The following is a 15497-nucleotide window of genomic DNA, read 5'->3' on the forward strand; positions in this document are numbered from 1 at the left end:
ACTGCACCCAGCCAGGAATTCCATTTTTATTTAGAAATTAAGAGATCTAATAAATTCATTTTATTAAAATAATTACTATAAGTAAACTATTATAAAGTCTTAAAAAACTATCCTGTAGAAACAGATATCCACATTTATTCATAGAGAACTTTTGTTAAACCGTGCAGTACTGTTTACATGTTTTATTATTGTTTCTATATTAATTTATTTGACATTTGACCTGAAAATTCAGAACTTTGTTATTCAGTGCTGAATTAGGTAGCATTCTCTTTAAGTTTAGGAATCTCTCCTATGATGTTTATCTCCCTTAAGAGATAAAGTAGTATTTTATAGGTTTGTAAAGATTCATTGTTTAACCGGGCAGGGTGGCTCATGCCTGTAATCCTAGCACTTCCGGAGGCTGAGGTGGGTGGATCAAGAGGTCAGGAGTTCGAGACCAGCCTGGCTAATATGGTGAAACTCCATTTCTACTAAACAGACACAAAAATCAGATGGGCGTGATGGTGCATGCCTGTAGTCCCAGTTACTTGAGAGGCTGAGGCGGAAGAATCGCTTGAACCAGGGAGGTGGATGTTGCAGTGAGCCAGGATCATGCCACAGCACTCCAGCCTGGGTGACACAGCGGAGACTCCGTCTCAAAAAAAAAGAAAAAGAAAAAAACGAGATTCATTTTTTAAATGTATGTAGGGTGCTTACTAAGGCAGACAGGCCCATGAGTTTTGACAAATGCAGACAAATGCATCACCACCATCAGGATGTGGAACAACGCTCTCACACGCGCAATCCCCCGTGCTCCTCCTTTGTAGTCGAATCTTCTCCCTGGCCTGAATGGCTGGCAGCCCCTGTGCTGTTTTCTGTTTCTGCGGTTTTGCCTTTTCCAGAATGTTATACAGGTGGAACCACCTTCTGAACTTGACTCCTTTTGCTTGGCACAGTGGCTCTCACCTGGAAACAACCTTGGCCTCTCCAGGGGACATCTGGCAATCTCTGGAGGCGTTGCTGGTTGCCACAACGAGGGGGATTGGGAAAGTGCAGCACGGATCTAGTGGGAAGAGGCAGGGAGGCGGCTAAACATCCTCCCGTGCGCAGGATACCTCCTACAACAAAGAACGATCTGGCCTAAAACAGTTATGAGGTTGAGAAACACTAACTTAGCAAAACACATTTGAGATTCACTCGTATTGTTGCATGTATCAAACAGTTGGTTCCTTTCCTTTTTTATTGCTTAATAATATTCTGTTTCATAAATGTATTATAGTCTGTTTATTCATTTACCTGCTAAAGGACATTTGGGCTGTTCTCATTTTTTTTTGGTAATTGCGAATAATGGTATAAACATTTGTGTATATGTTCTTGAGTGAGGGTAAGTGCTGGGAGTAGGATTGTTTGGCCGTTTGGTAAGTATATATATATATATATATTTTTTTTTGAGACGGAGTTTTGCTCTTGTTACCCAGGCTGGAGTGCAATGGCGCGATTTCGGTTCACCGCAACCTCCGCCTCCTGGGTTCAGGCAATTCTCCTGCCTCAGCCTCCTGAGTAGCTGGGACTATAGGCACGCGCCACCATGCCCAGCTAATTTTTTGTATTTTTAGTAGAGACGGGGTTTCACCATGTTGACCAGGATGGTCTCGATCTCTTGACCTCGTGATCCACCTGCCTCGGCCTCCCAAAGTGCTGGGATTACAGGCGTGAGCCACTGCGCCCGGCCAGTAAGTATATGTTTTATCTTTATAAGAAATTCCAAACTGCTTTCCAAACTGACTGTACCATTTTGCATTCCCACAAGCAACATACAAGAATTCCAGTAGGTCTTCATCTTCAGCAGTATTTGGTGTTGTGTGTGTGTGTGTGTGTGTGCAAATTTAGTATATGTAGGGTCAGGAATGGGGGCTCACACCTGGAGGCGGGACAATTGCTTGAGACCAGGAGTTTGAGACCAGCCTGGGCAACATAGCAAGACCCCTCTCTCTACAAAAATGAAAAAATAGCCTCGTGCTGTGGCACGTTCCTCTAGTCCTACTTGCCTCTAGTAACTTTTTGTAGGTGGAAATAAGAGGGCTGGTTTAGCCCAGGACTTTGAGGCTTCAGTGAGTTATGATTGTGCCACTTTACCCCAGCCTGGGTGACAGAGCAAGACCCTGTATCTAAGAAAAAGAAAAAGAAAAAAAAGTAGTATATGTATTTAAATTTTAGTCATTCTGAGAGATGTGTAGTAGTATCTCATTACGGTTTTAGATTTGTCTGTTTCTAAAATTTTTAGGATTTTAGAATTTAATGCACATTTTCTGAGATTTCAAAAATAGTATAAAAACAGTGTTTAATAATACACACAGTTATTAATGCCTTTGTGGACATTCATTCTGTTCTTCTTCACTGTAGAGCTACCGATCCTTTTATAGCTTCTATTTTAAGAGAATCCAATTTATGGGCATTAGGATTCATTGACCTAAAAAGGCCTTCGGGATATACCTGGCCTAGGCCCTTGCCTGCTAAATAGATTTTGAGAAAAAGAGAAGAATCTATTCTTTTTGTTTTTTGTTTTGTTTTTTGAGACGGAGTCTCACTCTCACCTAGGCTGGAGTGCAGTGGCGCAATCTCGGCTCACTGCAACCTCCACCTCCCGAGTTCAAACGATTCTCCTGCCTCAGCCTCCGGAGTAGCTGGGACTACGCGCGCTCGCCACCACGCCCGTCTAAATTTTTTTTTTTTTTTTAAGAGACGGGGGGGTTTCATCATGTTGTCCAGGATGGTCTCGATCTCCTGACCTCGTGATCCGCCTGCCTCGGCCTCTGAAGGTGCTGGATTACAGGCGTGAGCCACTTCGCCCTGCCGCTATTCGTATTTTTAAATATGATTAAGGGATTACCTGGAATAGCTGCATGCATTGCTCACGGTTCACTGGGGAAAAAGACAAAGCTTTGGCATTCCCAGTGTTTAGCATGCTGGCTGGTGTGAAATTAGTTCTACACAGGCAGCGCCGGAACGCAAGAGCAATTATTATTTTTCTTGGATTCAGGTGTTTGTCAAATATTGCCCTCTACTGGCTGGCAGCTGCAATTACTTCTAATAAATACAAATAACCCAATTTGTTGCCTGCTCTCGAAATTTGCTGTTTCCACCTCTAACAATCCATATTAAATAGATTAATAATCCTTCCTTTAAAGCATAACTTTATTGATTCCTCTATATCCCTAAGTAGGTGTGTCAGGAGCATTGATACAGAGAGGAATTTTTATTTCTTTTAATACAAACCTGAAATTTGCCCTAGCAGCTAATGAACAGTCTCATTCCAGGCAAGTTCGTGGCTTTCAGGTGAGGTAAAACTTATGTAGGAAGACCTCAGTCTTCCTACTTATGGCCATGCCTTCTTAATTTTGGATAATTTGGTTTATAAAGGCAGAAAATTCATTGTGTTCATAGAGAACAGAAAAATTGCAAAAAAGTGTGCTGACATTTTTTTCCATGAAGAAACATTTGCAGAAAAAACAGTTTTAAAACTATGTGAAATAATAGAAAATCTACAGATTGGCAACTAATCTCAGTTTGGTCTTTTGCTAATAGAGGCTTTCCTCATTTTTATGAAGCAAAAGCAGAAGCTTCCAATTCATGATCCGGACATTTTGGCATTTTTTCCCGAACAATTTAACTGGAAACCTTGGTGCCTTTGGCTTTGGCACCCACAGAATTATGTTGTGAAGTATTAGCTCAGCACGCCCAGTAGTTTACCCGCACACTACGGAAATAGCTGGGGTGACCGAAACGTAAACCCGCCTCTAATTCGTGAAGAATTAGAAATGAACAAAGTCCGCATCCACATTCTCTAAGACCACACTGTTTTAGGCATACATATTCAAATGTTGAACTTCTCTGTGACAAAAAGACATGTGATTGATGTTCAATCACACCTAGTTAATTACAAACACAACTTTAAGGTAGTTAAAGAAACCCTCAATTGATTGTTTTTTTTTTTTTGTTTTTTTCCTGTTTGGTGAGTTCCATTTTACGCTTTTTCCAGGGTGAGAGGCTATGTTTTAATTCACAAAGAGTTTATTGTTATAGTAAACAATGGTGGATTGTCTGTATTGGTCTATGTTTGTTCAAGGGTAGCTGAATTTAGAAATGAGAGCTAACTTGGCAACTTGACTACGGTCACACGGTTAATTCTGAGTCAGTTCCTATTTTCACACTCACCCCTGACTCAGACATGGGATGGAGAGCACGGGCCATGGTCGTGCTCACTGAGCTCTTCCTGCCTCTTCCTCTCCTTGGGCACATTGCTTTTGGGAGTTTCATTTTCCTTATCTCCAAAGTAGACATAGCATTACTTCCCTGCTTTACAATGTGGTCATAGGGATGAAAGGAGGCTTAAATATGTTAAGTGCTTGGCATACAGTGAACATTCAAAATACTATTTTTGTGCTATAGATATAATCAGTTCTTATTTGGCAGACAACCCAAATTGTGTACCAAGGGAAGAACTTTTTCGTCGAGTCATCACATATAACTCCCTAAATGTGTGCTGGTACTATCAAATTATTTTGCATATTATTAGAGGTGTATATTAAACTTTCATTTTGTGTTACATGTTGATTTTGGAGCGGGGTGAAGTGGCAATGCAAAAAAAAAAAAATTAAAATCTATTTGCATGCATAAAATTTGTACCTTCCCTACTTGATTTTGCCTCACTATTGGGTTTATGTTTTATTTATTTATTCATTTATTTATGTTAAAATAGAGACAACATCTCACTATGTTGCCCAGGCTGATCTCAAACTTCTGGCTCAAGCTATCCTCCTGCCTTGGCCTCCCAAAGTGCTGGGATTACAGGCGTGAGCCACTGCATGCGGCCAGGTTTATGACTTTGACTCTGGTTTGTGAGGCCAGCTTTGAAAAAAAATGGGAGGGATCTTCTTAAATAGCAAGCGTGCTTCTTGCTGTCTGATTAATACAGAATCGCAGCACTGGCAATTTTTCTTTATAAATATATATCTCTAAATCTTAAACTTAAAACTTCATGATTGGCAGTCCCATAAAAATTATAAAGATAAGAAATTTATTCACTTTACATATCATTTCATAGTTTTTGAAATTAAGACTTTTTTTTTAAAAAAATTAATTTTTAATGAAATTTCTTTCAAAATTCCAGTTGTGCTGAGTGGAAACACATCCACTGTTCCTGTCTCCTTTGCCCCATCCACCATCGACTTCCGCTATAGTTTGAAGGATCTTTACAGATGCATATATATATAACCATGTCTCTCCCCTGCTTAAAATCAGTAACTGTTGTCCCTTGCTCCTGAGAAAAAGTCAGAAATCCTGACCTTGCCTCTGGCCCCGTTACCTCCTTTTTCCTAGTCACCCTGCCTGCCCCTCTGTGATCAAAGCACGGTTGGTATCCTTTCAAGTTCCTCATGCCCCTTCCATGCAATGGCCTTCCTGTTTGTTCTTCCCACAGAGGAAATGCCAGCTCTCTGTCTTCCCCGTCCTCCCTTGCCTTACCCTCACCGCTATCAGTGCTCACCAGCCTAAATGTCGTTTGATCGGAGACATTTTTCTTGGTCTCTTACGTGTAGTCGAATCCCCTTGATGGAGATTTCTTGGTGCTTTGCATTTCTTCCTAGCACTTTTAATAGTTGTAATAAAATAGTCATGTGGTTAGACAGTCAATGTCTCCAACATTATGTCTGTACGCTTTATGAGGGCAATTTTATTCAACAAAGAATAGTCACCATCTGCCACGGCAAAGGCAGGCTAAGCTTTCAATAAGTATTTGTCAAGTACATGATTGAATGACGTGTTCAGTACTGTATTGCCAGTGTCTAGAATATGGCAGATGCTCCATCAATACTTGTTTAAAGAGATAATCAGTATCGGGCCAGGTGCTGTGGCTCATGCCTGTAATCTCAGCACTTTGGAAGCCTGAGGCAGGTGGATCACAAGGTCAGGAGTTCAAGACCAGCCTGGTCAAGATAGTGAAAACCTGTCTCTACTAAAAATACAAAAATTAGCCAGGCATGGTGGCAGATGCCTGAAATCCCAACTATTCAGGAGGCTGAGGCAGAGAATTGCTTGAACCTGGGAGGCAGAGGATGCAGTGAGGCTATATTGCACCAGTGCACTCCAGTCAGGCTGACAGAGTGAGATTTTGACTCAAAAAAAAAAAAAAAAGAAAGAAAGAAGAAGAAGGAGGAGGAGGAGGAGGAATAATCAGTATCAGAAAGCAAAGGGGAGCTTTTATGTGGAGTGACTTGTAGTGAATCACAGTGAGAGGCCCATATCAGACGATGAAAGCCTAGAGAGATGATGGAATGGACTATTGGCGTGCTCGAGCAGCACACCACAGCTTTTTGAGTGGAGAGTTTTTCAAATTTTGCCTATTTATGGAGTGTAGGAGGCATTGCATTTGTAATCACTATGTATCGTTCTGATGCTTGCTGGCTATGTAACTTTGGAAAATTACTTAACTCCATTTCCTAGATGAGAAAGGAAACAGGGATCACCCTACTTCCCCAACCAATGTCAAAGGTTTATGAGAATCCAGTGACAAATGTGAAAGTACTCTGTAAACTCTAAAAGGCTGTATATGTATTTTTATTTAACTGTGGAACAATTTATAACATGTTGGTGGTAAAGTAGTAAGAGTCAATAAGTTCAGAAAACTATAAATGTCCGTCTCCCAATTCCTCTCCCCAGAGTTACCCACTGTCATCAGTTTCTGTGTGTTCTTCTCCTAAACATTATCTATAGATTGACTGATCTGTGTATACATCCACACAAACGTATGTCCGTATATGTGTGTATACACTCACAAATACAAATGTAAACCTAAAACCACAACTCAGATCCTAATGTTATTCAGCAGCACGCTTGTCCACTTAGTGTATCTTGGGCATTTTTAGTGACAGAGCATATAGAATGCCTTCACCTGCTGCATGGTGTCCATTGCGTGCATCTGCTATGGTTTATTTTATCATTTCTGCATTGATTAACATGTAGTGTCTTTCCATTTTTACCACTGCAAACAGTGCTTGACTGAACATCTTTGCTTAATTTGATTTCTTATCTTCTCTCCTTAAAATCATTTCCGATTTCAACATTCTCTGCTTCCATCTCATGCATGTGGCAAAAGGTTGGAGACTTAGAAAGCAGTGCTAGAGTAAAGTTGACTTTATAATAATACTAATACTTCTAGTTTCACGGCAGTTTCAGAACTGTCTCTGGTGCAGCGTTTCTGCTGTGGCAAAGCTGGCCTGTTCACTGCATGTGACTTTCCTTCTTTTTATCCCCTTTTAAGTGCCCTGTTTAGACATGTTCTTTTAACATTCCCTTTATGATTTTCTATTTTTTCTTCCTTCATAACACAGCGAAAATGCTTCCTGCACCCACAAGTCTGTATATGCTATTTCACACACAAATTTTTGGATGCCGTAAATTTTCTCACAAATTTTTTGATGCCATCAATTTTTTCCCTGTTTTTTAAGAACAGGTGTTTATTGAGTTGTTAACAGTGCTCACCTCACTAACCAGAAATGAATGCAGATATAGATGCTTTGTAAGATTTATTTAGTTGTTTGTTTGTTTGTTTCTTTTTTTTTTTTTTAAAGGTAATCAGTTATTTAATTAGATTATTAGGACATTTAAAACATCAATTTGTGAGGATAAATTCCATTTGTCAGGGCAAACACAGATCGCAGGTAGCCCTGGAGCTGAGGAATGGCTTTGATTTTTGGTAAAGTTTGTGAGTCCACAGCTTTCTGATCAATCTTGCGCTGCTCTGTAATCTCGTATTTCTCTTTTTCTGTGTCGAAGATCTCACCTTCCTGGTGTCTGGGCTTCCGCAGCTGCTTCTTCTTGAAGTAAGCATCAGTAAGATGTTTTGGGATTTTTACATTGCTGATATCAATTTTGGTTGAGGTGGCAATGACAAATTTCTGGTGGGTTCTTCGCAGAGGAACTCGATTGAGGACCAGAGGTCCAGTCACAAGTAACAAGCCACTAGCCAGCTGCTTCAGGAAAACCACCTTCTTGCCCCTGTGGCGTCCAGTGAGGATGATCAGAATGGTCCCGGGGGTGATGTTGGCTCGCAGTTTTCTCACGTGCTGACTAAAGGGTTTTTTGCCGTGGCTCAGCAGCTTTCGAGGCACATCTTCAGTAGGATAATACCCGGGCATTTTGCGAAGTTTAACCACCCGGGTACCGCCATTTTTGTCACCACCAACTGGTTTTGTAACAGTTGCAAGAACCTTCTCCTTCTTTTTCTTTTCAACCTTGGATTTAGCCGCTGAGTACTTCCTCTTGTACATGGCCTTTCTGGAATACATGGCAGATCGGGAATACCTGCCAATTCCTCTGACAAGAACAGGATTGCGGCTGCAATGGGGCTTCCCCTTCCTGTGCTTTTTAGCCTTGAGGTTACCCTTTTGCACTTTGCTACCAGCATCAGCCTTCTTGGCTTCAGGTTTCTTCTCTTTATTATCCAGCTTCTCAACTTTTTCACCCGCCATCTTGCAAGATGGGAAAGAGCTAGTTGTTTCTTATTTATAAATTATATAATTTATACAATCTAAATTAATGATTGGTGACGGGTGGGCCATAGTGTACTGCTCAGAGTACTGCCAAATGTTGATCAACGTGTAAAAATTTACTTTGCCACATGTGAGTATACACCCACTTCATGGTGCCGTTCATGAGATGGCATGCTAAGTGGAAGGAGTAATGTCATATGGTTAAAGTAGGATAAAACCTTTCCTTCTGGAATGTTGGAGGAATTTCTATTTTATTTATTTATTTTTTTAAGATGAAGTCTTACTCTGTCACTCAGGCTGGAGTGCAGTGGTGTGGTCTCAACTCATTGCAACCTCTGCCTCCCGTGTTCAAGCAATTCTCCTGCCTCAGCCTCCCGAATAGCTGAGATTACAGGTGCCCGCCACCACGCCTGGCTAATTTTTGTATTTTTTGTAGAGATGGGGTTTCACCATGTTGGCCAAGCTGGTCTCAAATCCCTGACCTCTAATGATTCTCCTGCCTTGGCCTCCCAAAGTGCTGGGATTACAGGCGTGAGCCACCGCACCTGACCCACATGTATTCTTATTATTGTTTTCTAGTGACCTCTCTGCATACTCTCCTCAGGTAGAAAGTGCTGTAGGACCTTTTGGCCACCTTGACATAGTTGGACAATAGCGGTATCTGTCATATCTAGATGAATTCTTAACAGACATCCAGTTTTGAAACCTAAGACTTTCTAAGATAGTTTAATGTTTATTCTAATCCCGGATGGGGGGGGGTCTGTCGGCCTTGGACTTACTTTCTCTAAAGCTCTGTGCATCATGAACAAAGTCGCCAAGACTTCACCTGGCAGTTACAGCCATCCTGGAAGGGCGTGTCTGGCATGGGGATGCTGGATGGCTACTGTTTGTCAAGCGGCTGGACACACCTTTGATGAAGGATCATTACCTTCCCAGAATATCCTTTAATTCCCTGATGGATCACTTACATTTTATCGCTTCCTACTGGCCATTACACCACACAACTTTCAAAGGCAGGGACTAGTGTGCAGGTGGGCAGCAATATAATCCAGGCAGGAAACAGCCGCTGCTGCTGCGTCACCGCGTGCTGCCTCCAGAGAGACAAAGAGGCTGTTACACCAATCTCTTCTAAACTGACACTGCAGCTTCACAGCGGTAAACTTTAAAACTAAACAACAACGAAATAGGAGGAAAAGGATTCTTTATAATTTAAGAAAATACAGGGAAGCAGTGGTCTAGGTAACACAAAAAAATGGAAATAGACCACGCCATTTATATTTGAGCTTGGCATGTATCATACAGTTTCTTCTGCCCGGAGGGCATGCCTATCCTGGTTATGTTTTGTTTGACAGATATTAAAATACATTTTCAATTCATGAATATATCTAACCTGAACATTACAGAAAGGTGATCAAATATACATTGACGACCATCATGAAAAACCTGTCTACGTGGATTTGTGTTTTTCTGAATTAATTTGCGCTTTATGTCACTGAGGTTTTCAAGGAGGTTTATGAACAGCCCATATATTATCTTTGCACACAAATCAGCCTGTGATTCTGCTCATATACAAGTTCATGAGCTCCTAATGAGTATTTCTGAGGATTTTAGATTTAGTGTAGTATTACAATACCTGCCTCATAGGTTTAATCTTAGGATTAAATGATTAATATAGATAAAGCAACATGAATATTACTGAGTAAAAAGTGGTAGGAAGAGCTATGGAATGAATAAGAAAGATGATGTATAATACTCATGAAATGTGAAACTCATATGTTGAGCTTCGCTAACAACATAAGCTGTAGGTATTTATTAATGTATTCAGTAATGAGTTACTAAAAACCACCTATGTCCCAAATAGTGTTCTGGGTGCTGGGATGAGCAGTGATTAAATATCTGCATTATGGGGCTTATTTTCTAGATGACATGCTAAGTGTGATGTCTTACTATCTTTGAAACATGCTTTTATTAGTTTGCTATTTTATTTTTGGCCATTCAAGAAGAGGCTTCACACAGAGATGAAGAATTTTATTTTTACATGAATAGGAATTACCATCTCGTACTTCTCCACCTGTGTCACCTCTCCTGAGACTGTAAACTTTAAGCTCCATACAATAAATACTCTTCTTGTTACTTGTGATTCTATAGAGGATCCCATTAGCAAAAAAGATGGAAGGCAACATCAATGAACTTTAAGGGAAAGACTGGCAATTGGCGAATTTTTCATCTGTGCCCATGCCTCTACAGTGCCTTCTTGCGAACAGCATGTAAAAAGTATACTTGCTGAATGGTCAACCAAGTCAAGTAACAAATCGCGGAACTCTATTTCATTATTTTCTGGTCTCTTTTCCTACTCGTATAAAGATAACCAATAGTACAGAGTGATGAAGATGAGCATGAAATTAGTGATCTATTAAAATGCACTATAAAAGTCCCACACAGACGGGGTTCATTTTGGGTTAGACTGATATTAAAGAAGAAAGAAAATGACTTATTTGAAGAATAAGTAAGATACAGGTAGAGGGGGAGGAGGGGATTATTGGCGGACAGATCAACATTTTCTACTTGGAGGAACAAAAATGCTCAAGAGCCTTGGAAATTTTCATTTTATTCTGCAGGCAATGGCCAATTAGGGAAGGTGTTTGCTTGGGAGATTGACATGTAGTTTTGTGAGTTGCCACCAGCCTTGCAAAGAAGAACAAAACAGAATACAAAGTATGATTACATGACCTGTAGGGAGGCTGAGTTTATGAAACTTTCATTTCAGCTGCACACACATGGGTAAATGTATTGTAGCTGAGGGAGCAGATCTGGAAGTGGGTTTTACTGAGAAAGTTCCAACATCCCTGAGCTAGAGCCCCTAACGTGATTCTTTTCTAGTGAGCCATTGTCTCTTTTCTCTGTGCCGGGATAGCTGTAATCCTACTAAGCAACTACAATCTTTTTTTTATCATATCCACGCCAGATTATCATATACAGGGAGCAGATTGTGTTTTGTCAAACACACACACACACACAGACACACACACACACACCCCCATACGTGCAGGTGCACACAAATAAGCAGATTGATTTTATTCAAGCTATTATAGGGAGAACACCTCAAATCCAGAGATCACAGTAGCTTGGCAGGGTAGTTTTACTTTAGACTTTTATAGAGAGGAGTAGAAAAATTATAGTTGAGATGATTTACAGGTGGAATTGTTTTGCAATCAGGAGAAGTCTCAGTCAAATAGCTGTAAGGCTAATGTTTAGCTCTATCTGGCTAGTTTCAGAAGTACAAACAGTTCAAATCTCAGCTAAATCATTTGTGAGACAAAGAACAAGGAGTTGAAAGGTCTGTGTCTGTTCTTATCTGCAGCTTCAGACAAAAAAGGAAAGGTCTGTATTTGTCCAAGTCTCAGGTAAACAAGGGAGTCTTCATGGGTCTTAGGGATGTCAAGAGAGAGTGGACAGTGAGTCTTATCTATGTCATAAGAGGAGGGTAGTTCTTTTCCTTAAGCCATTTCCTGGAAAACAAGAGTATGGAGATTTCAGAAAATAAAAAGTTGGAGGAATTTCTTGACTATAGCTGCTTTCTAGAAGCACAGAATTCAGATAAAGTTCAGTGTTTTCAGTTTTCTCCTCTGAGCTGGCTTTAAAGAAAGAAAAGAACTAAATGTCTGGCCCTTTTCCTGCAAATGAAGAGACTTACGAGCATGTCTTCAGCCATATCCTTGGATGATAACTGATGTTGACTAACACTTCTGAGGGTATAATTCTGTAACAGGAAATTTCTTTTTAATCAGAGAATAAATGGCACTGGAGTAGATCATTTAAAGTGAATTTACTTGAGCCAGGGCAAAATTTAATAGAAAAATTTAAAAAAAAACTTTGAATGAAATTTTATATTGAAACTTGAAACTAAAAATAATGGAAATAAAATTATATTATTCATTCAACAAAAATGCAGTTTGTAATTGCAACTATAAGTTAATTTTAGACAAAGACTGGATGGGATGTTGATTTGGGTGGGTTGGGGAGCATCGCTTTTCTGACACATTGACATCATAACTCCATACAATACTCTTCTTGTTACTTGTGATTTTCATAGCACAATTCTATAGAGGATAGCACTAGCAAAAAATACTCAAGGCATCTTCAATTTTCTGAGATGTCTTTCACTTCTTTAGCATTCACTTCACACTATTTTGGGGTACTTATGGACCCATCTCTTCTTTATTGGATAGATAGTCTAATTCTACTAAACACCCATTTGTCAGTGGCTTTGCCTGAGGGATTCCAGTGACCCTAATTTTACCTTCCCTTACATCAGATTTTTATCTTTTGTGATTTATGTGATGTCACCCTGTAATTGATTTGTGTGGAATGGATTGTATTACTAGACATTTAAAATAAATACATTGACCTAGTGTGTAGATTAAGTGAATACAAATTGTATTGGTTTTGTAATAAATATTTTTCATGATGATGACACTTATTGCTCTATCTAAATTCCTAATCATGAAGACTCCCAGGAAGACTCCAGTAATAGTCACCCTTCTGCATTTCATATCCCTTATTTTATTGAATTTTCACTTCAACTCTGCAGGGAAGGTACTATTATTATCCCAATGCACAGATGAGGGAATGGAGGCTGACATGCTTTGGCTGTGTCCCCCAAATCTCATCTTGAATTGCAGTGCCCTAATCCCCACATGTTGAGGGAGGGACAAGGGGTAGGTAATTGAATCATGGGGGCATTTACTTCCATTCTGTTCTCCTGATAGTGAGTTAGTTCTCACGAGATCTGATGGTTTTATAAGGGGCTTTCCCCAACTTCACCCATTCTTATTCTCCAGCCACCAAGTGAAGCAGGACATGTTTGCTTCCCCTTCCACCACAATTGTAAGTTTCCTGAGGCTTCCCCAGCCATGCTGAACTGTGAGTCAATTCAATCTCTTTCCTTTATAAATTACCCAGTCTTGGATATGTCCTTATTAGAAGCATAAGAACAGACTAACACAGAGGCTTTGAGAATTTGTATGATCTTCCCAAAGGCAGAATTACCCAAATGGCAGAGCCAGGACATGAATCCAGGAGTGACTAATCACAAATTTGTCCTCTGTGCTGAAATGGCATGCCGGCCTCCTTCTCCATATCAAGTTCACCCATTTTTTTCTACTTTAATTTTTTTTTGGCCTGGATGTCCTTATCTACTTATTAGAAAGTAAGTTATATCTTGTTGTATTGTTTTTAGCCAATTTAAGCCCTTCACAGAAAGAAAGAGAAGTATATATGCATTTTTTTTTAAAGCCAAGTATCTTTTTCAAGGTTATCTGAAGCAAAAGTGTGCTAGTTAGGCACACTTCAGGTTCTGGAGTCCTATAAGCTGGAGATCAACTTCTGGCTCTCTGTCTTATTAGCTGAGTGATCTATGGTAAAGTTGAAAACTCCATTATTCTTACTTGTGAAATAGTGAAGTTATTATTACTCATCTGAAATGCTTCGTGTTGTGCCTTTTTCATGGAAGGCTCCTGATACGGTTTGGATCTGTGCCCCCTCCCGGATCTCACGTTGAAATGAAATTCCCAGTGTTGAAGGTGGGGCTTTGTGAGAGGTGATTGTGTCATGGGGGCAGCACCTCATGATTTAACACCATGTTTCTTGGTGCTATCGTCATGACAGTGACTTCTCATGAGATCTGGTTGTTTAAAAGTGTATAGCACCTCCCCTCCCCCTTCTCTCTCCTCCTCCTGCTTTGACCATGTGAGATGACTCACTACCCCTTTGCCTTCCACCATGTTTGGAGGTTTTCTGAGGCTTCCACAGAAGCGGAAGCCACTGTGCTTCCTATACAGCCTGCAGAACTATAAGCAAATTAAAACTATTTTCTTTATACATTACCCACTATCAGGTATTTCTTTAGAGCAGTGCAGGAATGAACTAATATAGCTCCTAATACACATTTCCATTAGCTTTGTGCTTACAGGCAAATAAGATAGACAGCAAACAGCGTACTAAACTGGAGAAGTCATCCCTGCTTCATTCTAATTTCCACTACTGCTAAATAATTTCATTTTTGTCATTTTTCAAGTCACCTAAATGAGACAACCATTTTTTTTCCAGGTTGAGTGAATTCTTAAAATTTAGGTTGAAGAGGTCGGGTGCAGTGGCTCATGTCTGTAGTCTGTAATCCCACCACTTTGGGAGGCCGAGGCGGGTGGATCACGAGGTCAGGAGTTCAAGACAAGCCTGGCCATCATGGTGGAACCCCGTCTCTACTAAAAATACAAAAATTAGCCAGGCGTGGGGCAGGCGCCTGTAATCCCCGCTGCTTGGGAGGCTGAGGCAGAGAACTGCTTGAACCTGAGAGGCGGAGGTTGCAGTGAGCCGAGATCGCATCACCGCACTCCAGCCTGGGCGACAGAGCAAGACTATGTCTCAAAAAACAAATAAACAAAAATTTAGGTTGAAGATGAAAAGAACCAAAGTAGAAGTAACCTAGTTCCAAGGTGTTATGAAGTGCCAGGCCAACTGTGAACTCACTACCTCCAGACTACCTGTCCTGGTGAGAGAAATACATCATTATGTAGTTATAGTAACTGCTATTTTGGTTATACTCTTTCTTACAGCCAAACCCATTTTAAACTAACACAGTGGAAACAATTGTGAACAGGAAAAAGGTTTTATGGATTCCAATTATGTTTCCCAATTTGCGAGTCAGCATGACCTGGAATGTCCATTTACTGTGGCTTTTTGTTCCTGGTTATGATAGTGTTGTATGTCTGTAGGACAGAGAATAGACTTTTAATTCATAGACAGCACTTATTTTATAGTCAAGAATGATGGGGTTGGGGATAAGCTAGGAAGCACAAATAAAATTTACTTTTTATGATTTTATCTTATTCTTTATGAATATATATAATTTCCTTATCATATATTTACACACACATACACACACATAATATAAAATTTTGGTCCCCAAAT

General features: G+C 40.2%; 1 protein-coding gene across 1 annotated transcript; it reads right to left on the minus strand.

Moving 5' to 3' along the window:
• Positions 1–7605: 7605 nt before the first annotated feature.
• Positions 7606–8507, minus strand: LOC110569477 (large ribosomal subunit protein eL6-like). Its single transcript, XM_064383716.1, has one exon. The coding sequence runs from the start codon at positions 8505–8507 to the stop codon at positions 7641–7643; it is 867 nt and encodes a 288-aa protein (XP_064239786.1). The 3' UTR covers positions 7606–7640.
• Positions 8508–15497: the final 6990 nt, after the last annotated feature.

Source organism: Aotus nancymaae, unplaced genomic scaffold, assembly GCF_030222135.1.
Source record: "Aotus nancymaae isolate 86718 unplaced genomic scaffold, 86718_ANA_hifiasm-v0.15.2.pri h1tg000033l, whole genome shotgun sequence".
In the NCBI taxonomy this organism is placed as follows: domain Eukaryota; kingdom Metazoa; phylum Chordata; class Mammalia; order Primates; family Aotidae; genus Aotus; species Aotus nancymaae.

Coding starts and splice junctions, on each gene's coding strand:
- LOC110569477 (XM_064383716.1), bottom strand. CDS start 8,507: ATGGCGGGTGAAAAAGTTGAGAAGCTGGATAATAAAGAGAAGAAACCT.